Here is a 22,253-nt window from a genome sequence, read left to right as displayed (position 1 = left end):
ATCATTAATTGGTGATATCTGATTCAGATAACCATGAATTTGGATGTGCACAGAAACTTTTCATTATAAAATAGAAGTGGTATATACCTGGCCTAAATATATTTGAAAGGCAACCTAAAAATTATGAGCAGATGATCCAGCAATCACACTTCTTGGTATTTAACCAAATTAGTTGAAAACTGATAGCCACATAAAACTTTGCCTACAGATGTTTATAGTAGCTTTATTCATAATTACCAAAACTTGGAAGTAACAAAAATGCCCCTCGTTAGGTTAATAGACAGATAAACTGTGGTACATCTGGACAATGGAATATTATTCTGTGCTCTAAAGAAATGAACTATCAAGTTGTGAAAAGATATGAAGGAAACTTGTATCCATATTACTGGGTGAAAGAAGCTAACCTAAAAAGGCTACATTACCGTATGATTACATTATGATATCTGGAAAAGGTAAGATTGTGAAGACAATAAAAAATTCAGTTGTTGTCAGTGGTTACAGAGGGGCAAGGGATGATTAGATGGAACACAGAGAATTTTTAGGGCAACGAAACCATTCTGTATGATATTATAATGGTGGATACATGCCATTATACATTTGTCAAAATCAGTAGAATGTATAACACCAAGAGTGAACCCTAATGTAAACTATGGATTTTGGGTAATGATGATTTGTCAGTGAAGAATCATCAATTGTAACAAATGTACGACTCTGGTATGGAATATTGGTAGTGAGGGAGATTGTGTATGTATGGGAAAAAAGGTATATGAGAACTCTATACTTTCTGGTTAACTTTTCTGTGAACCTAAACTTACTCTAAAAATAGTCTATTAAAATTATGGACAATTATCTCAGGCTTTTATGTTACTTGATTATATTGTTTTACCACTTGCCCTCAACCACACCTATTACCCCATGAGGAGTTCCTCATGAGTAGCTAACGAGGAGGAGAAAATGTGGGCTTGATTTACCTATGCATATGCATGCTATGCCAATATGACCAAGAAGAAATGGTTGTGAAAATCAGTGGTGAAAGGAAACCCTTCCAGTTAGCAGAATATTTGGCAGTATATGTGGTTTTACACATCAGTGGAAGGAAAGATAGCTTGACATATAGATCTAGCTCAATTAATGAGCAAAGGCTAACAGGCTGGTTAGGAAATTGGAAAGATCATAATTGGGAAATCAGTAAAAAGAAGTCATGGGAACGGGGGAAGGTACTTGGATGGAACTCTTAGAATGGTTCCTCTTACAATAGTGTAAACACATTCATAGCCCATGCAAATGCCAACCAAGGGGTATCCATATCAGAGGAGGCTCTCAATAATCACCTGGGCAAGATGACCTGTTCTTTCAATGAGTCAACCTTTCCCCAGTTACCTTGATGCTTATTCAATGGGTTAACGTACAATGTGTACATGGTGGCAGAGATAGAGACTATGTGTGGACTCAGCAATATGGTCTTTCCATTGCCAGAGCTAACTTGGCTACCACCTCTTCTGACTGCCCAACCTGCTAATAGCAAAGGCCAACGTTGAACTCCTAATATGGTATAATTTGCCATGCGTTAGCATGTGGCAGATTTATTATATTGGACCCCTTCCCTTATTGAGGAGAAAACTTTGTCCTTGATGCGATAGGTCAGCACAATTGTTCTTGAACTTATAGAATGCCTTTATCCATTGCCGTGGCATCCCACACAATATTATCTCTAACCATAGGACACATTTATAGTAATGAGTTCACACCCACAGAATTAACTGGTCTTATATGATCTAGTAAAGATTAATTTGTTATTTGAAATAGAAAAAAAAAACCTGCAAGGTTAGGATGCTGTGGTAAACAATACAATATGTGGCTTAAACCATGTGGCCAATAAGTGGTGCAATTTCTTTCATAACAAAGAATTAAAGGGTAGGTGGCAGTGGCTCTTCTTACTAGTAAAGTTCATAACTTCTCTGAACAATTTTTTTTCCCATTTTCACAGTCTTGGTATGTTTGGAAATCCTAGTGTACAAGGGAAGAATGCTTCCACCAGAAAAAAAGAAAAAAAGATCATGGGTTTGATGAGTAGGAAGCTGAGACTACCCCAGTGGCCTTTTTTTGAGCTCCTGATGCCACTAAATCAACAGGCACAGAAGGGAGTCACTGTATCGGACTAGGTAATTGGTTGTAATTTTAGGGGAAAATTGGGTTGTTGCTACACAATGGCACCAAGAGGATTATGTTTAAAATCCAAGTACTTCACTGGGGTGCCTCTTGTTATTTACTCCCTTGTCCAGTTGTCCTTGTGAACTGAAAACTGCAACAACCCAATAAAGGCAGGATCACAAGGACTCAGATCCATCAGGAATAAAGGTTGTTACACCCGAGTAGGTAAAGAACCCCATCCATCCAGGTGCTGGCAGTGGGTAAGGGGAGCATGGAATGGAGAGGAAAGGTAGCTATGGAAACCAATTTAGCTTCATGGACAGTTATAGAAGAGAAAGATGTAGCACTATGTTTTATGTTCCTTTTGCTCTCACCTTCCCATACCCCATCACTATTTTAATGAATAATGTCAGTGGTGGCTAATATTTTACTTGCAGTGTGATCAAACTGACATCACCTTGAGATGATATGAAACTTGTGTGACTTCATGAAACTTCTCGGCTGGAGACATAAAATATTCACTCAGTCGAAGGACAAGAATGAATGCTGACGTGCAAAAAGGGTGTGCAGTTCTGGGTATATATTTCATTTGCCCCTCCAGCTCCAGTCTATCCTTCTTTCACCTTCCCTGTGCCTGAGGAGGCTGACCTGTATAGATAACATCAATGAGATCCCATGACTTCTGATTTCCAATTGGGTTCAGCTAATGGGGAAGCAGGACAAAAGTTCAGAAGAAAGGAAGTGAACTCAGAGTATTTATTTGTTTAATGACAGCTCAGGTTGATTTGACTATGCTTAGCTCAAAGTGACCTTCTATACACAACTCTCTTTCTTAGTTTTAGTCTCTTTGGGCCTAAAAGTAGTGATAGCTCATTGTTACTAGTCCCAAGGTTACGGCACTCACTAGCCCTGTGGTTCTCCTATACTCTGCAAACACCTTTGTAAATAGCCCTTTTGTAAATAAACCCTTTTCAAATTATCTGGAGTGTGCCATCTGTTAAATGATTGGATCTCTGATTGATGCAATCTCCCAGAGAATGCTCTTGGTACAGCCTACTATCAGTGGCTGGGCAGGTACATGACAGATATTTCCAAGCAATTTTTTAAAGGGTTAATCTATACATGTGCATATATGGTTGTATGTTGGGGATAATCACATCTTGCCCTGCTAATTGATTGTAATGACTTCTAGAATATGATAGATAAAGATCTATGTGGTATTGCAAAAGATCATTGGACTCATAGAAATTATGTATATAGGATTCTTGGTTAGGTCCAGAAATACATGTCCATCAAGCAGGAGTAGTAACTGCTTAATGACCATAGTATGTCTTTTGTAAAGTCTCCATTTTTTTTTGTTGATATTTATCTCTATTTTATCTTATTTTTATGTACTGGAACATTATTAAGATCATTTTGAGTTATACTAGCTCATGGATTTCCTCCACTGGTTTCCCCCTGTTCATTTGTAACAGATATAATAGGGCCTTAGCTGTGGTTCTTTACTTTGTATTATGTTTGTTGTATTGGTGAAATATTTATGTCAGTAAAGAGACTACAATAGAGAAAATATATTCTTGTGTATTATATCTGAATAGTGTCTAGATAAATTAATCCTGTGAAGGTTTGGGTAGCCGGTAAATGGGACACATCTTAAAAACAAATTTAGGTAAAGTAATTGAATGAAGATGGGAAGGTCGGTGGATGGATTGAAAATGAGATACCATATAGATAAATAAGTAATAAAGCTATTTGGGGACACTAAAGAAAAGCAGATTACAACGTCTTCTTTGAAGGGAGATAATCGGTATCTTTGATCTTTGTAAACAGCTTCTTAGAAAAGACATTTCAAAACACTAGAGATCTTGAGTAAATCATTCAGAGTAGTAGCTTATTGGAAGGAAAATAAGCATATCCATGCTCTCCTTAAAACAATTTAAACTTGCCAAGTTTCTGAACACAAATCATACTCATGCTAGGTTGATGTTATCTGCACCTATCATAAAAATTGACGCAATTTCTCTATTAATTAATATTCGAACATTTTTACATCCAAGAAGTATAAATGCTCAATAGCCTTCTGTATAATCAGTATTTTTAAATCAGTGCAAATCGGATTAATGATGTCTGGCATATTTAAATAGGGAAGATTTTTTTCTCCTGGTTCTAGCAGAAATTCTATGGACTGCACTAGATTTTCTTTCTTTTTATCTTGATGTAAATGCTCTTAATACATGCTAAAGAATGGATGAACATTGAAAATATTATACAAAGTGAAAGAAGTGTCACAAAAAACCATAATTATATAATTCAATTTATATGAAATGTCCACAACAGGGAAATATACAGAGTCAGAAAGTATGTCAGTTGTTGCTTAAGGCTTGAGAGGATGGGTGGAGTGAGTAGGGAAGATAAAAGGTACAAGATTTCTTTTTGAGATTATTTACATGTTCTAACATTGTGGTTATATGGAATTCTTGGTTAGGTCCAGAAATATATGTCCATAAAGCAGGAGCAGTGACTGTTTAATCGCCATAGTATGTCTTTTATTAAGTCTGATTATGTTTCCATGTATTTGTAAATACACTAAAAACCATTGAATTGCATAATTTAAAGAGGTAAATTTTATGGTGTGTGAATTATATCTCAATTCAGCTGTTGTAAAACGTAAGGCAAGGAGCTTACACACATCTAGTATACTATATTCATTCAGTTTCCTTTCTCCCAAGTCTTGTTCAACTAATTCAATTTAATGAAAATTAGGAGACACCCATCATATGCAAAACACCATGTATTATCATTGTTAGAGATAAAAGATGAAGCAGGCACTACTTTTAAAAAAGTTAAAATGCAGCATAGGAGGTGGCGATATCATAATAATGTAATCATCATTATTATGTCATATGTGATAATGATGATAATTGGAGGTGGAGGATGAAAAAACACATTTATTGAGCATTTACTATGTGTCAGGAATGTTTAAATACTTTAAATGTTATTTTATCTTATTTTCATAACAATCCTAGATATAGGTACTGATGTGGTTTAGATGTCTGTCCCCTCCAAATCTCGTATTGAAAAGTGATTCCCAATATTGGAGGTAGGGCCTAGTGGGAGGTGATTGGATCATGGGGGTGGATCCTTCATGAATGGTTTAGTAACGTCTCCTAGGTGACAAGTGAGTTCTCACTCAGTTAGTTCACAAGAGATCTGGTTGTTTAAAAGTCTGGGACATCTCCCCCTGCCCTTGTTGCCTATCTCACCACGTAAGGTGCCTACTCCTGCTTCACCATCAACCACGAGTGTGAGCTTCCTGAGGCCTTCACCGGAAGCTGAGCAGATGCTGGTGCCATGCTGCACAGCCTGTAGAACCGTGAGCCAATTAAACGTCTTCTCTTTACAAATTACCCAGCCTCGGGTATTTCTTTATAGCAACGCAAAAATGGTTTAATACAGATACCATTTTCTCTGATTTTGTATATGAAGAAATTGTGTCATAGAGGTGGTGAAATAACTTATTTTGGGTCACATGTCAAGAAATGGCAGAATGAAAATTTCAACCTAGTGCTGAGCTGAGAGCTGAGGCTCATAATACAAAGGGTCCATGAGTCTACAAAATACATAATATAAAGCAAATTAAACTTAAGTGGCATGAAGAGTCAAGAAAAAGTGCTAGAGCCATATGATGAAAGAACACACCTTGTTTGCAGCTCAGGCAGGAATGAGAAAGTCAGTTCAACTTTAAATTACATAGGTGATTTTGAATGATTGTCTATATTTTCATGAGACATGATGCAGTTACAAACCTACATCTTAGATTAAATATGTCTTTTTTGTAAAATAAATAGGGCCAAACAGAAATGACTACAGAAACGTCACAATGTCAAATGAAACTTTTCTTCAAAATAAATTTATAATTATCAAGAGAGTTGTCACAAGATTAAAAACAAGAACTCTAAATTTTCTTGTTTCCTTATCTCCAATCTAAATCTCCACCTGAAGCCTGAGATGTTTCAAATTCCTTTTGTGATCAAAATTAAATTGTGAATCTAGAGTGTATCAATTTTTCACATCTCCCATCTTCTTTCTTATTTACTTTCTCACTGCTGCCCTTTCCATAGCCAAAGCGAGTTGCATGTTATATCTAAAGCTATACTCCTTACTAAGCACATAGGCAGATCACTAATAACAACTTTAGTGCTTTTCAAATAGGGACAAAATTATGTTGCTTTTAATTTAGAAGCAACATATTAATGTTCAACTAAATCTATTCAGTCTATTATCCTCCATATTTCTATAGCACTTTTCTCTGCTGTAAGTTCTATAATTAATATAAAAAATAGCATTCCTCTTCTTCATCAAGTCCTCATGAATACTTTTAAAATTTCCTTCTCAAAAACTTTACCGGAACTTTTTTACTACAATCAACAGAATAATGTAGTTTTATTTCCTAGGCAGCATTTCTGATAAGCATGAAACATGGTAGACCACTCTCTCCCTCAATCATTACATAAAAACCAATGCAAATATAATGAGTATTTCCTTCTACTATGGCATAATAATCACTTCTGAGTCAATCTGTAGACTACAGAAGAATGTGATAGAATAAGGTGAGTTATTTTATGTAAATAATGAAATAGATGTTCTAGAGTTCTGTGTTATCGGTCAGATTAGGTTAGGTGATTCCACAGTAATAAAAAGACCCCAAATCACAGTGGTTTAACACATAACAGTTTATTTCTTACACTTAAAAAGTTTACTGCAAGTCCATCAGCACTCCAGTCAGGTCCCTTCTAAACAGCGACCTAAGGACCCAGGTTGCATCCATCTTGTAAGTATGCCATTTGGAACATCTTGCTTTCAGGTCACCATGACAGGCAAAAGAAAACTGGAGGGTCATGCAGAACTTTTTACAGTCCAACATGGAAATAGAAAATCACTTCTGTTTACAATCCCTCTGCTTGAAGTAGTCAAATGTCATTGCTTAACTACAAGAGGTTTGGAAGTGAACGGGAGCAGATAGATATATGATGAGCTGTAAATGCTTTTGCCATATTCTACAAATAATATAAGCTTATAAAAAGCATTTTAATGAACAATTCTGAAAAACTCTATATGGATACAAAATATCCCATAAATGTAATAGTTTTTATCAGCATAAACATATATTTTTAGGAAAAAGCTAAAGTTATGAAGCTCCAAGGTAATCTAACATGGCATCACTATAATGTTCCAAGAACTTTAATAAGAGATTCCAGTATTTCCAATGCAAAAAATTTGGCAGCCAACACGTTATTGTAGATGTTTTTTAGCTTTATAATTTTACTTGTGATTGAAGGTAGCTGAGATAAAATCTGCTATTTAAAAACAATAGCTATTGAGCTTTTCATCATGCCAAAATACTTTGTACCTGTTACATTACAATTAGCACATCCTCCATCACAGGTGGTTTTTGAGACACAAATTTATAATTTATGTTACTCTGATATATAAAAATGTAAAGTAAAAATATTTTTTCACTTATTTTTACACTAGTGGTAAAAGTGAGTCAGCAACAGATACAAGGCACCAAATTGTAGGAAAATATGGGCACAGGAAGATCAATGATGTCATTATCACCTACATTTAACTTCTATATAAATTCAATATTAATGCTTAAGACAACAATCTTTTCAACAACAATCTTACTAAGATTTTGGCAGTAGTTTCATGTAACACACGGCGTACTAGAGGTCTGGCACTCAACTTGCTTACAGTAACCAGCTTCAATATGAAGGCATTACATATTTTTTTAAAAAAACCTTTTCACATGCTAAATATTTTGGCAAGGGTGCAATTAAACACAGTAATGAAATTAATATAAGCAAGGTTAAGAAACTAAAAACTTGAAACTTATATCCTAAGCATAAATCATATCTTAAAAAAGGATCATCAGTTATATAGAATATGGTAAGATAATTAAAACTTAACAGTATAAAACATGCAAAAAAATTTCAGAATATTTCTTAATCAAACAACATCAGGGTCTGTTTAGAATGGTTCCCATACAAAATGGGTATAAAGTTATTTCAAATCATGTAATATTGTAATACTAAATATTATTCAGTACTGTATAGTAAACAGTGCTGAAGAAGAGGTAAATTTCATAGATACGGGGGCTTACTTATGCTGTAAACTTCTGTCCTTCTTGTTCACTTGAAGCAGCATACAACACCCCAGAATTTCATAAAGTAAGAAAAGGACGGCTGCTGCTCTGGCAAAAATAGGATGTGTAAGAGTCAAAGGCACACTATTCAGCTAGCCACAGTGATTAGCAAACACTTGCCCTTCCCACCCCACATGCTCTTTCCCCATGTAAACAAATATTCATTAAAGAAAAAAGGAAAATGAACTAAACTTATTTACAAAAGCAAGGAATTTGAGACATCAATATTAAGTGCTTGCATCAAAAATACCAACTACAATTGTCTGGAAATTACATTTATGTTTCATTTATGGTGATATTTCAAAGATGTATTCGAATTAGATACATTTAATCTTAGATACACTTTTTTTGTCAAAGTTATTCATTATCTAACACATTTTACTTTAATTTCAAACATTTTATTCACTGGTATGACAACAGAATTTTAGCTCTCAGAGGAATTAACCATTGGAAGGAAGGACAAGCAAACAAAAATGTATATTGAAGTTGCCAGCAGCCACTATGCCCCTTTCTGGCACAGTGGGATTTGATAGGCAACTCAAAGTACAGAAATAATTCTACTAACACAGGGGAACTTGACAAACTCATTCTTGCTTTTTTTCTTGATGTTACCTTGACTTGTGACTTGATCCAGACTTCTTTTTCTTCTTCTTACTATGCTTCTTGTGCTGTTTCTTCTTCTTCTTCTTTACTTTTTCCTTTGCTTGTTCTCGCTCTTCACACCTTCTCTTCTTTTTTGCTTGCACATCCTCTTCATAATCTGATTCAGATGAGGACTCAGATGATAAAGGTTTATCATCAGGATGACTTTTCTTTCTTTTTTTGCTGAGGCTTCTTATATCCTTTTCTTTCTCTGTTTCATCCTTTGACTTCTTTTTCTTTTTTACAGACTCCTTGCTCTCAGATTCTGATTCATACGTAGAGCTTTGCGATGATTTGTATGAACGGTTCTTCTTTTTCTTTCTCCTTTTTCCTTGTTTCTTTTCCTCATCCTCAGAATCTGAAGAACTGCTTGAAGAATCAGAGCTTGATGAAGAAGATGAAGACCGACAAGATTTCTTCTTTTTCTTTCTCTTTCTTTCTCTTTTTTTAGATGAGCTCTCATTTCCACTTAATAATTTCTCTCTGCTTTTTTCAAGTTCTTTCTTCCAATTTTCATTCATTTTTTCTTCAAATTCAGCTAATGCTTTTGAGCCTGTTTTTTTATTTTCTAATTGTTTCTTTACTTCTTCCCAGGTGGGTCTTGGTCGATTTAGATAATCTTGGATTGTTGGGCCCACAGATTGAGTTGGGCCTCTCCATCTGGCCATTGCTATAGGATTCATATAGGCTACCCGATTATCCCGCTTCCCCATGGTGCCTGACGTTTCCAAGGGCAGACTCTCAGCTGTCAAGGAGAACAAAGATAGATGCTCTCCTTAAATTCTTTATCTAGTGAAATATCAAGCAAGCTCCATTCTGTAAGAGAAGCAGATGGAATGATTACAAATCACCTTTAACATAAAGACAAATAAACATATAAGCTTAATTGTTCACTGCCTATCACACAGTACAGTAGAAATTTCCAAAATCTTATACCATGAGAACAAACAATATACACATTTTAAAATTTTACATATTACAGACACTGTGGTATAAACATATTACAGACACTGTGGTATAAACTAAAAGTGTTTTATATACCTCATGTAAGATTCTGACAGATACCTAAAATATTTAATAGCCATTTTCTCTTACATTGTATGATACTTACCTTTTTCCTCTCTTTCATTCCTGCTTTATGTAGTATATAGAGAGAAATTTATATAACTAAAATCTGTACCAGACAGACCTTCACCAACTCAAGAAAGTGCAACACAACCCTCTCCACTCCTTTTGACAGAAGCCCAGGAGTCATAACTGAAAAATCCTTCTCCCTCAACTGTCAAATCCAATACATTACTAAATCCTGATATTTAAACCTCCACAATAGGCCTCATATCCATTCACTTGTCTCCAAATATACTGTCATCAACTTAGCCCAGGCCACTATCATCTCTCGCTTGGGCTATTAATCTCTAGTACCTAGTAAGTGTTTATTCTCTGTCAAGGACTGCTTAGTGTTTGCAATGGATTATCTCATTCAATCTCAAGGCCAAACCCATGAAGTTGATCCTATCGTTGTCTCTATTTCAGATACACTGAGGCTTAGAGAATTCGAGTAAAACTCAAAATTTGAACATGAAGTAACATGGCTAATAAATGGCATATCCAGGATTTAAACAAAGGCAGCCTGATTCCAAACTGCACAAATAAGGCAACACCAGATTGTCTCCTTACATCAACCTCTTAATAGGTAGCATTTTTCCAACCTTACTCCCTTTTATTCTAGTCCCACACTGTAAACACAAGGATCTTAAAAAACTCCAGTGGCTTTACATTTTAATGAAAAACAAATCCAATCTCCTATAAGGTCCTATATGATCTGCCCTACTTCTGTCTCTTACTTTTGTGTTGTTTCACTCACCCTTTTTCTCAATTCTTTTCATTTGGTTCCTGGAACATGCTGAATTATAGGCTTAGCCAGCATGGCCAATTCCACCTCATCCTTCAGGTTTCAGCTTAAATGTCAATTCCTCAGAAAGTCAACCATTAGGTTAAACTATGTAAAACTATTTTATGGGACACAAACAGCTTAAAGATCAACAACTTTTTATGGCTCAACCTTATACTAAAGTGGTTTGCCTCTCTGTCTACCCTTCATCCTCATTTTTCTGTATGATAGTTCATTGTTTATTTTATTCATAGCATTTATGAAATTGGTAATTATTTTATTTGTGATTATTGCATTATACATGTGTATCCACTGCTAAATGTAAGACCAAGAAGGGTAAAGGTCATGTGTGGCCTATCTTATTAACCATGGTGTTCCCATTACATGACATAGAATCTGATCCATATTAAGCACTCAATAAATATTTTCTTAATAATAAACAAATAAATAAATGCATGGATGGATGGATGGGTAACTCTGAGAGCAAGGAGGATTCAGAGGGAGTGTGCTGGAGATGGTGATGTCTGTATAAGGTCTTAAGGAATGAACAGGCATTTACCCAGAAAATGAAGAAATTAAGGACAATCTTGGCAGAGGAAACATGAGAAAAGAGCAGCAGGTATTTAGAGTTGATGGAACCTAAAGATCAAGAGGGCAGGGGGAAGGAGGTAAGTTTGCAGAGATAAAAAGAAGCCTAAATATGGAAGCCCTCTTAGGTCATTTGAAAATCTTGAATTTTGTCCTCCAGCTGATAGAGAGCCAATAAAGTCTTTTATACAGAAGAGAAAGACGATCAGACATATTATAGATTTTTCTATCAATCTCCATCTTAAATCTGATACTTTAAGTCAACCTAACATACCTACCCATCATAAGCTCAATGCTATAGGCATTTCAGTGACTCTTGATGATAGTTTCCAACATCTTATTTTCTGTGTTCTTGATCTTATTCTCCTTCCTCTTTAGTTATAGGCAGCCCTTTTAGGTCTTTCTGTAATTTTCATTCTTAGTCTTACCCTAACCACGTCTCAAATATCATCGTGTCTCTGATTTGACCATTCGAAACTCTTAAATACTTCAGTTCGTATTCAACTTGCAGCTTCTTTCTGTTACTTGACACTTACAATAGAATAATCCATTCTAATTTCAGTCCCTTGAGACCCAGTCCTGACATCAGCTAGAAAGATAGGCAAAGGCCAGTTTACAAAGGCTTTGGGTGGTATGCTAAGGAGGTTGGACTCTCTCCTGTGGGATTTACAGTGAAGCTAATGGGGAGACACTATTTTAAGCAGAAAAATGATATGGTCATATTTGAGTGTTTAAGGACAATTATTTGCACAGTGAAAGATGGATTGAAGTCAAGTTAAGATAGAAGGCAATGGGACCACTTAAAAATTCATGTAGACAAGAAATGAAAGAGTCTGAACTCAAACAGCGACACTGTGAATGAAAAGAGTGAGAAATATATGAGACATGTTGAGAAGATTCTATTGAAATTAGTGACAAATTGGATACAAAGGATGAAAAAGAGAAAGAAATCTGGGGTAAGGCTCTGGCTCGACACATTAGACCAAAGGCAATGACAATGACTAGGTAATAGAGAAAATGGCACAGACCTTGAGAAAAGGTTCTAGTTTCCATTTTGGACTCCTGAAGTTTGAAGTGCCTGTGAGATTTATGAACAATTATGCATGTAAGAAAGAGGATGTATGGGAATTGGCACTTTGGAAAGTGATCTGAGTTAGAGATACTGAACTGGCAGTCGCTGAGTGATAGCTAGGGTCATGAGAGAAAACTAAATTACTTTGCAGGGAAATTTCAAGTGAAAAAAAAGTTTGAGCACTGGATCCAACTGAACACCAACATGCAAGGGGTTGGCAGTGAATGAAAAACCTACAAAGTATGCATTAAGAATTTAGCCAGAGTAGTAAGAGCTGGACCAGTATCAGAAAAGAAAGAGTCAAGAAACACAGGGTGAATAAAGTTTCAAGGTGAGCATAAGAATCCTTATGACTCTGTAATGTTTAAATTTTCTACAAAAAACAAGTATTATCCTTACCTTTGAAAAATTCATAAAAACAGAAAAGATTTGTTACAGACAACAGTATTAAATGCAGAAGATCAGTCAAATTCAGATCTGAAAATGTCCATTATACTTGGCTATTAAGAAGTCATTAGTAACCTTTGCTAATGTAATCTTGGCTAAGTGGTGAAGGCAGAAGCCAGGTGACAGTGGGTTAAAAGACTGAATTGAAAGTGAGAATGTAGAGACCTAGAGTACATAGACACAGTCGATACGGAAAGTAAAGAGATAAGAAGGCAACCATGAAAGATGCGGAGTTAAAATTCTTTAATGGTTTTTTTTTTTTACATGAAAGAAACTTGAGCATATTCATAGAGCATCTAGAAGGATAAAGTACAAAGAAAACATGTTTTAAAAACATACGTAAGAGAAGAAATAACTAATGTGGCAATATCACAGAGAAAACAGAAAGGAATGAAATTAAACTCAGAGATAGAAAGAATTTCTTCTCCCAAGAGCAGAGGCAAAGAATAAAGAAAGGGAATGGATGCAGGATTTTTTGGAGGGTGGTAGGAGGTAAAAGGGAGAAAGATGAAGTATTTCTCACATAATAGCCTTCATTTTCATTCAGTGGTAGGTGCCAAGGTCGTCTGCTAAGATTAAGGCAGGATAGGAGTTTTGAGACCAGTAATTAAAATTTGGAGTAACAACAGAGAATGGGAGAGGGTGTTGTCACCATATAAGTGTTGCTGGAGCTCTTCTGAACTGAAGAATCTGCATGATCCTTTCTTAGAAGATAAATCAAATTGAGAAAAGAGAAGAAGTAACACCAACAAAGTCTTTTGCTCAAATACTCTGTTTTAAAAGCATTGTGGCTTACCTTCTCTGTTTCTATTATAGAACAAAGAGTAACTTGATTTTCTGTACATCTACTTATTTTCATGAAATATGCTAAAATCCTGTAAAGGTTAGATACAAATTGTGACAATCATGCTAGTAATCTGGATATTATAATAATATTTGTTCATTGATTCCTACAATTCCCTTTTGATAATCTATTATGTGCCAAGATACTATGCAATGGGTATTACAGTTTAGTAAAGGTAACATTTATTACACAAATATGAAACAAATGAGTATATAATCATAATCATGACTGGGGAGATGAAGGAAAAGTACAGGATGCTATGAAAGAAACAGAGACCTAATTCAGAAGGGAAAGTCAAGTCTGAGTTACTGACATGTCATCTGAGACCTGTGGTATAAACCAGAGCTAGCCAGAAAAAGCAGTTAAACAGGATGGGAGTAATAAAAGAGCCAAAATTGATTGAATGCCCCAAGCAGAAGGAATATCAGATGCTAAGGCCTTGAGGTACAAAAGAAAAGCTGAATACAGTGCAAAACATTCATATTGTTTTATAAACTAGTAATCATCTCAATTTCTCCTTTTTGAAAGTGATTATACTATCTCTTATGAAACATACTTAGGTAAATGTCAATATAAATGTAAGATTACTGAAAAGATATTTAAATGTTTCACAATGTAGTTTGTACCACAAATATCACTAAAACTAGTTATTTTAAAGGCCACCTCTAAATCATTTAAAGATTACAAATGATTCCAATGAATTTTCACTGAGATGTATAATTGTAGATAAATTCTCACAGATACATAAATTTGAGTTGAAACATCTTTTTCAAAGTAGCTGGCAATTCCTCTAAACCTTAATCTGAAGCATTCAACTCTTCTGCAAATATCTGGACATTCGGATGAGGCTCCTATTTAAAAAAAACACCTTAATGTTCTTTGTTCACACTAGCTCATGTAAATTGCCATGCTGCTGAAACAAATGTATCTTAGAAAGTTTATTAAAGGACTCAAGATAGGAATGGGTCTGTCAAATTATAAAATGATAATAATCTTCACATATAACAATATCTTTAATTACCACAATATGTTTGGCCATTTCACATTGGCTGATAATATAGAAAATAACAATAGTGCAATCTAAGTCACAGGAGAAATGAAAAATAAAGAGGGTTTTTTGGAAAATTTAATCATATATATTAATTTCCAGGAAATACATAGCTCTAGCAAGGGTGTGTAATATAATATGCTTTTTTTCCTAAATAAAAGCCAAGCATGAACACATCCTATTCTAGTTGTCAACATGACTGCTCTGAAGCAGAAATTATCACTCTTATCCTGACTGGAATCAACATGGGAGAAAACTGTGCAGTGTGGAAACAATTCTTCTCATGTATACTCCCTCCAGCATAGTTCTGTCATGGAGCATTTGTCATTCTAAGGAAAATGTGAGAATTTAAAATATCTCTTCCTCTTTCTTCCCTCTACAGAATTGTCAAGTGACAAACAGTCAATCTCTGCCATCTTAAGGATGATATCTGAAAGCTTATAGAAGCAACAAAATATTGTAGATGCAAGTGATAAGATAGAAAAGAATGACGTGAGAGGGTAGAAGCTCCAAGTATAAATCTTTGTCAAATGTTTGTTTTAAAGAAATGAGCACTTCACCCTCTCATTTACCTTAATATAGTAAGACATTTTGAATTTTGTATTCAGAAAAACAAATCATCACTATTGTTTAGCTTTTATGCCAATCAAGTGATATGTATTTTTAAACACGCTTTTTATTTAAAATAGTTTTAGATTTACAGAAAATTTGCAAATACTGTACAGAGAATTCCTGTATCCCCTGTATCTAGTCTCTCTTACCGTTAATATCTTACATTGATATGGAACATCTACCACAACTAATGAACCAGTACTGACACACTATTGTTAACTAATGTCCATTCTTTATTCAAAGTTCCTTAGTTTTCAGCTAAGTCCTTTTACTGTCCCAGGAATCCATCTAAGATACCACATTACAAGTAGGCATCATGTCTCCTAGGCTCCTCTGAACTGTGGCACAGGAATTTGTTTTTGATGACCGTGACTGTCTTGAGGAGTAATCATCAGTTATTTATTTTATAGAAGGTTTATTTTATATTTATTTTATTTTATTGTATTTTTGAGACAGGATCTCACTCTGTTGCCCAGGCTGGAGTGCAGTGGCATCATTTTGGCTCACTGCAACCTCTGCCTCCTGGGCTCAAGCGATTCTGTTGCCTCAGCCTCCTGAGTAGCTGAGACTACAGGCATGTGCAACCACATCTGGCTAATTTTTGTATTTTTTCGTAGAGACAGGGTTTCGCCATGTCACCACGGCTGATCACGAACTCCTGGACTCAAGTGATCCACCTGCCTTGGCCTTCCAAAATGCTGGGATTACAGGCGTGAGCCACAGTGCCCAGCCTAGAATGCTTTTCAATTTGAGTTTGTCTAGTGTTGTTGTTGTTGTTTTTTTTTTTTTTTAATCATAGCTATAATCAGATTGTAAGTTTTTGGGAGAAATAACACAAAGGCAAAGTACCATTCTCATCACATCATATCAAGGGTATGTACTACTAACTTATCGCTAAGGTTACTAACCTTGATCACCTGACCAAAGTAGTATTTATCAGTTTTCTCCACTCTAAGATTATTCTCCTCCCATTTCCGTACTGTACTTTTTGGAAAAAAAGTCACTATGTGCAGCCCACACTTAAAGAATGGGAAGTTACGTTCCAACTTCTTGTTGGTGGTATGCCTACATAAATTTTCTGGAACTCATCTGTACAGATTTTTCCATTTATCCCCATGCATTAAGTCATTTATTTATACCAGTATGGATTCATGAGTATTAATTTTATACTTTGGGTAATATTCCAATACAATTTTATTTTGTTGATTAAACTATTCCAGCTTTGGCCACTGAAAGCTCTTTTAGTTAGCTCCTGTGTCCCTCTGCCATTAACTCCCTCATTTTGTTTCTTAAGTACTCTCTTACTTGCTGGCTCTTACAAGATGCTCCAGTATCATTTTGTATAACCCCTGCATTAGCCCTAGAATCAGCTATTTCTACAGAGCACGGGTTCCTTTTACTGCAGAACAATAATAGGAAACAAGACCTTGGCACTGGGTGTGCTTATTGCTATTGGGATATCGTTTCTTCCAGGCCTTCTCAATGGACAGAGCTACAAAATACGTAAAATGTTTTTAATTCATTCAATCACATATTAAGTTTAAATTAAGCACTTTGCACGAATCAGGAATTATTTAAAGATGATATATAGAATACTGTGTTGACTATAATGGACATCTAGGTGATATGACTGAGTCATCATTGACAAAGTCCATTTATTTCTCAAGTAGTAGGAATGGATCTGTCCTGCATATACTTCTGAAATTCTTTGAAAGTCTAAGAGTATAGTCTAATAAAAAGAGTAAAGGCCCTCAGAGAAACTAAATTCGCAAGCTTTGTCCCTTTAGCACTTTACCCTGGCCAAGAAGCCATGAACTAAATAACAATAGTTTCTATAGTTCCAGTGTCAATACTTTAGGAAATCCTCTGTAGAAAACCATTATATACATAAATACCAACTTCAAATATGCATTTTCCAAGAAGGTACTTGTTTTGAAAATGCATTTGATATGTTTTGGATATTCACTAGCAACTTTCTTGATTCTTTCTTGACAACAGATTTTGCTCTAGAGCCCTATGTTCAGATGTAGTGGGACATGACTACATATGAAGTAACGAAAATGTCCTAGAGCCCTGAAAATTCCAGCCCCTCTATTTCACGGGTCACCTTACATGAAACAAATCTAATTAAATACTAGTCTATTTCCATCTGTGTGATATGACTACTTATATAAAAATACACCCCAAACAAATAAGGTTTGCCCTATGTTCTCTGCCCATTGTCCTAGTTCCTATTTAACAAATGTCTTGTAAGTTTTGTAGAAATCCTTGACAAGGTTCCTCAAATTACAAATCTTATTAAGCCAGTGTTGTTCAGCACTGAACACCTAAAATCAATTTTATTTAGATTTGACCAGTATGCAAATGAAAAATTATTTCAGACTTTCAGGTTGAGATCAAACTGGACTTTCCATTTATTTCTTATAATTTCATCTACATTTTAGTTTTAAACTAAAGCAATATATTTTATAGTAGAGGACCATAATATGCACTTTGAGGCAATGCACTGTGCATACAAACCGATTTGCAATCTAAAATATGTCAACATTTCCCTAGCATCTAGCTGTGCCAAGATACACATGTCATCTCGCCTAACAACTTATCAAAGATAAGGCCTTAAGCATAGGAAGCAAAATACCAGGGGAGTTCTTTACTATTTTTCCCAGTGAACGTAATTCAAAACATATCTATTTGTGCATTGCTTTAAATAGCATTACTTGGTTTTACATGTATCAGTGCCTTCTGCAAACTGCCACCCCCATGTAAATTTTTTAATGTATTTCTGAAAACAGAACATAGAATTCGATGTAAATATACTGGCTGAGAAACAGTCAAAAGTACTACAGTTATTTATTGAAGCTGGATACACTTATATGAGTTTTAGATTTTCTCACATTAGAAATGTCTATGTATATGTACATGTCCTTAAAATCCAAAGGCCAGAGTATATTTGTTAACATAACTAAATTATAGATGGCTACTGAAAATAATAGCATGGAATGGTCAGAAGCATCAAAACTGTCCAAATTTATATTATAATTATCATACTGGAACCAAAAAGGACTATATTTCCATAACTGGCATGATTTGAAAAAACATGTGGAGGGATCACTCAGTATTCATCATCAGAGGGAGAAAATTTAAAATGGAAAAATGTCTTAGGCTGAGATTGAAACTGGATGGCAAAAATATATAACCTGAATGTAGGTGATTCATTCATTCACTCAACAAATTTTTATTGAGATCCTACTGTGAACCACACACTGGTATTAGAGAAGGCTTTATGGGGCTTACATTGCAGAGGAGGAAAATAATTAGCAAATTTGGGTTTTATTCCAAATATATCAGAATGAGTCTAACCAGGACTTTAACAGAAAATATTGGGAGTGGCGGTTGGGGGATAGATAGAGGAAAAAGTTAAATAACATAATGAGAAAACAGGCAGATAAATCTAGAATGTGGAAGATTCCATAAAACAGCTGATTTCTTCTAAAAATAAATTTCTTGGACTAAAAGAAAAATTATTTTAGGAAAAAAACTTTAAAGAGACATAACCTTGATTTAACCCTAGTTCAATTAAAAAAAAAACATGTATCAGAGGCTTCTTTCTAGAATGACGAAATGTTCTCAGATTAAGATGATGGCTGTACAACTTTTGTAAATTTGCAGTAAATCATCAAACTGTAAACCTAAAATAAATAATTCTCATGGTATAAAAACTCCAATAAAACTGCTAAAAACTGGGGGGAGGCATCTAAGATATCTAATACTGATTAGGCATTAGATGACAGGAAAATACTTTAAGTAGCTTAAATATGGTAATACTGAGATTACAGAGAATGCCCTTATTTTTAGGCAATATATGCTGCAATATGTGCATATGAAGCATCATGAGGTCTGTAACTTACTTTCAAATTATGCAGCAAAACAGAGAAAGCAAATAGAACAAAATGATAAAAGTTCTTGACTCTAGATTGCGGGTATATAGGTGTTAGTCTTCAGGTTTTCCAAGTGTTTAAAAATTTCATAAGAAAAAGTTGGAAAATATATTATTTTTAAGAGATTAAAAGAAAGTCGCTGGAGGATATTAGGTAGGGAATGACAATCTGTTGTTACTGGTCATATTAACAAACAAATTGAACCTGCTTACTATATGATTTGATCAGTTAGACAGAAATATCTCAATGCTGTGAATACTGAATAAATTTAGTATTTATTAGAAAAAATAATTGATGATGAAGCTACAGATAGACCTGGCCTAATGTCATGTGTGCGGCAGTATGAATAGTGGTAATGCAATTCACCTTTCCTTTCTGCTTTCTATCTGTCCCATCTTTTACCTTTCAGTTTTGGCTAGTTTACTTTTGTTATGCCAAACACACGAAGTCAAGAATCCCTAAGGTACATGGCATAATAACCAAAGACCTTAACTAAATCTATGAACTCCAACCTGAATAATTTAGCCACTGATTAACTCTTCCTCTTTATCTTCTGCCAAATTCATTCTCCCCTCTGTCTGTACTTCAAGCTCAGTAGCTTCTTTCTTTCAGTATCCCTGATATGCCATATTCCCTCTGCCCAAGACCTTTTCAAGTACTATTCCCTCCCTAAGTGCAACTTTAGTATCATTTACATAGGGAAGCCTTTCTTGATGTCCTTGAAAAAGTTAGGTGTGGTAATTATACTCTAATTATTTGTGTAATCATTTGTTTAATACCATTTCCCCCCACTAGATCATGGATTCTATAAGGAAAGGATTCACGTCTTGAGAGTTCACCACTGAAGCTCTCAAAAAAATAAGCAAATATACATGCTATTATTTATCTCATTTACAAACCAAAAGAAACCACCTGTATTAACCTCATTTCCTCTAAAATCTATTGCTCCATTTCTCTGCTTACTGTTTTAGCAAAACTGGAAATAGCTACTTATACAAAGTTTTCAACTCCTTTCCTCTCAGTCTCTCTTGAACTCATAACAATGGCATTTTCACCTCAAATACTCCATGGGAATTTTTCCTCTCTAGGTTATGAATGACCTCCATGTCACTAAATCTCATGATCAATGATTATTCTTCATTTTAACCTCATGGATCAGCATAATTTGATAGAGTGGATCACTCCCTCTTCCTTGAAACACTTACCTCAATTGGCTTGCAGGATAACACACACTCTAGGTTTTCCTCTCACCTTTTCCAGCTGCTTCTTTCCAGGTTCCTTTTCAGGTTCTCCACTTTTACCACAGATAAATGAGAAATAAGATAATGTTTGTCAAAGTTATTGCACTAACATGGCAGTAAGTTTTAGGTTACAGAACTAAAACTTAGAGTAACAAAAAATGTAAGAAAATTTGAGGAGCTACGTGACCACAAGAAAATATTGTTTTATCAGGCAAATTAATCGCCCTTTTTAGAAAGTTACGATTAGCACTTCCTTACCATTATTGTTATTTATTCAATTGTAAACAACTATCTACTATAAATAACTATAGATTGCTCCCTGCTCTCCCACTTTTTCTACCTATAATTGTTTACCTAACGTATTCCTTCCTCACTGCCTATTGAAACCATTCTACCCTCAATCTAATCATTGTTCTAAAACCCAATTTCTTTAAACAAAATTCTTCCCCATCACCTACACTTCTATTTTATATTTCAATAGTGCTTTAAACCTAACAAAGTAAATTAATGAAAGAGCGACTGGGGTAATATTTATAAAATAATTTTCCCCACCCTAAGTAATCTAAGAAATAAATTCATTTTTAATGTTCCTCAGTGTCCCTAAACTTTGATTGCCAACAAAAACTGATGAATATAGAACTCTCTGACAGTAAAAACAGCTATTTCTACAAAACAGGAACTCAAAGTATGGTCCCATGACCATGGGGATCTTCAAGATCCTTTCAGGGAGTCTCCAAGGTTCTCCTTTTTCTAACTATGTATTTGTGTAAGGTCTGATTTTCTTCATATACTTCAACTAAAATATCATATCACAACAGACTGAATGTAGAAACAGATAAGAAAATTATTAAGCTAGGCATTAAGGAGATTTTTAAAAATATGCAATAATATATCTTGTTTTCACTAAATGTTTTTAATTTGGAAAATACAGTTATATTTTATAAAGTGTTACCTGGTTAACAGGTAATGGGTTTATTCTTGGTATTTTCAAACGGGTTAAATATTGTAAACATTTCTCAGTTTTACTTTTAATACCACAAATATCAATAGCTACTATATATCAGATATTATTTACCACATAAATAAATGCTTTTTAAGGTTCTTGGTAATTTCTAACAGTGTAAAGTAATCCTGAGACTAAAAAGTTTGAGAAACTTCACTCTGAAAAAATGTTTCTCAAATAATACCCACTGACCACCTGTCTTTTTATTAAAAACATATTTTTATTATTTATTTATTTATTTATTTTTTCGAGAGGGAGTCTCGCTGTGTCGCCCAGGCTGGAGTGCAATGGGGCAATCTTGGCTCACTGCAAGCTCCGCCTCCCAGGTTCAGGCCGTTCTCCTGCCTCAGCCTCCGGAGTAGCTGGGACTACAGGCGCCCGCCACCACACGCGGCTAATTTTTTGTATTTTTAGTAGAGCCGGGGTTTCACTGTGTTAGCCAGGATGGTCTCCATCTCCTGACCTCGTGATTCGCCCGCCTCGGCCTCCCAAAGTGCTGGGATTACAGGCATGAGCCACTGTGCCTGGCCCATATTTTTATTTTTAATATATTAACCTGCCTATTATATAT

General features: G+C 35.0%; 1 protein-coding gene across 1 annotated transcript in view; it reads right to left on the bottom strand.

Annotated features, from left to right (window-relative positions):
- Positions 1-6,869: 6,869 nt before the first annotated feature.
- The window catches only part of FAM133A (family with sequence similarity 133 member A), a 41,486-nt gene continuing 26,102 nt past the window's right edge, over positions 6,870-22,253 (bottom strand). The window contains exons 3-4 of the mRNA XM_003274981.3: positions 20,644-20,732; positions 6,870-9,814 (exon numbers count right to left, since the gene is read on the bottom strand). Of these exons, the coding sequence (XP_003275029.1) occupies positions 8,965-9,711 (747 nt within the window). The 5' untranslated portion in view covers positions 9,712-9,814; positions 20,644-20,732 and the 3' untranslated portion in view covers positions 6,870-8,964. The remainder of the gene's footprint in view (positions 9,815-20,643; positions 20,733-22,253) is intronic.

The sequence above is a fragment of the Nomascus leucogenys genome, chromosome X, assembly GCF_006542625.1.
Source record: "Nomascus leucogenys isolate Asia chromosome X, Asia_NLE_v1, whole genome shotgun sequence".
Taxonomy (NCBI): domain Eukaryota; kingdom Metazoa; phylum Chordata; class Mammalia; order Primates; family Hylobatidae; genus Nomascus; species Nomascus leucogenys.
This window is presented reverse-complemented; position numbering and strand designations above follow the sequence as displayed.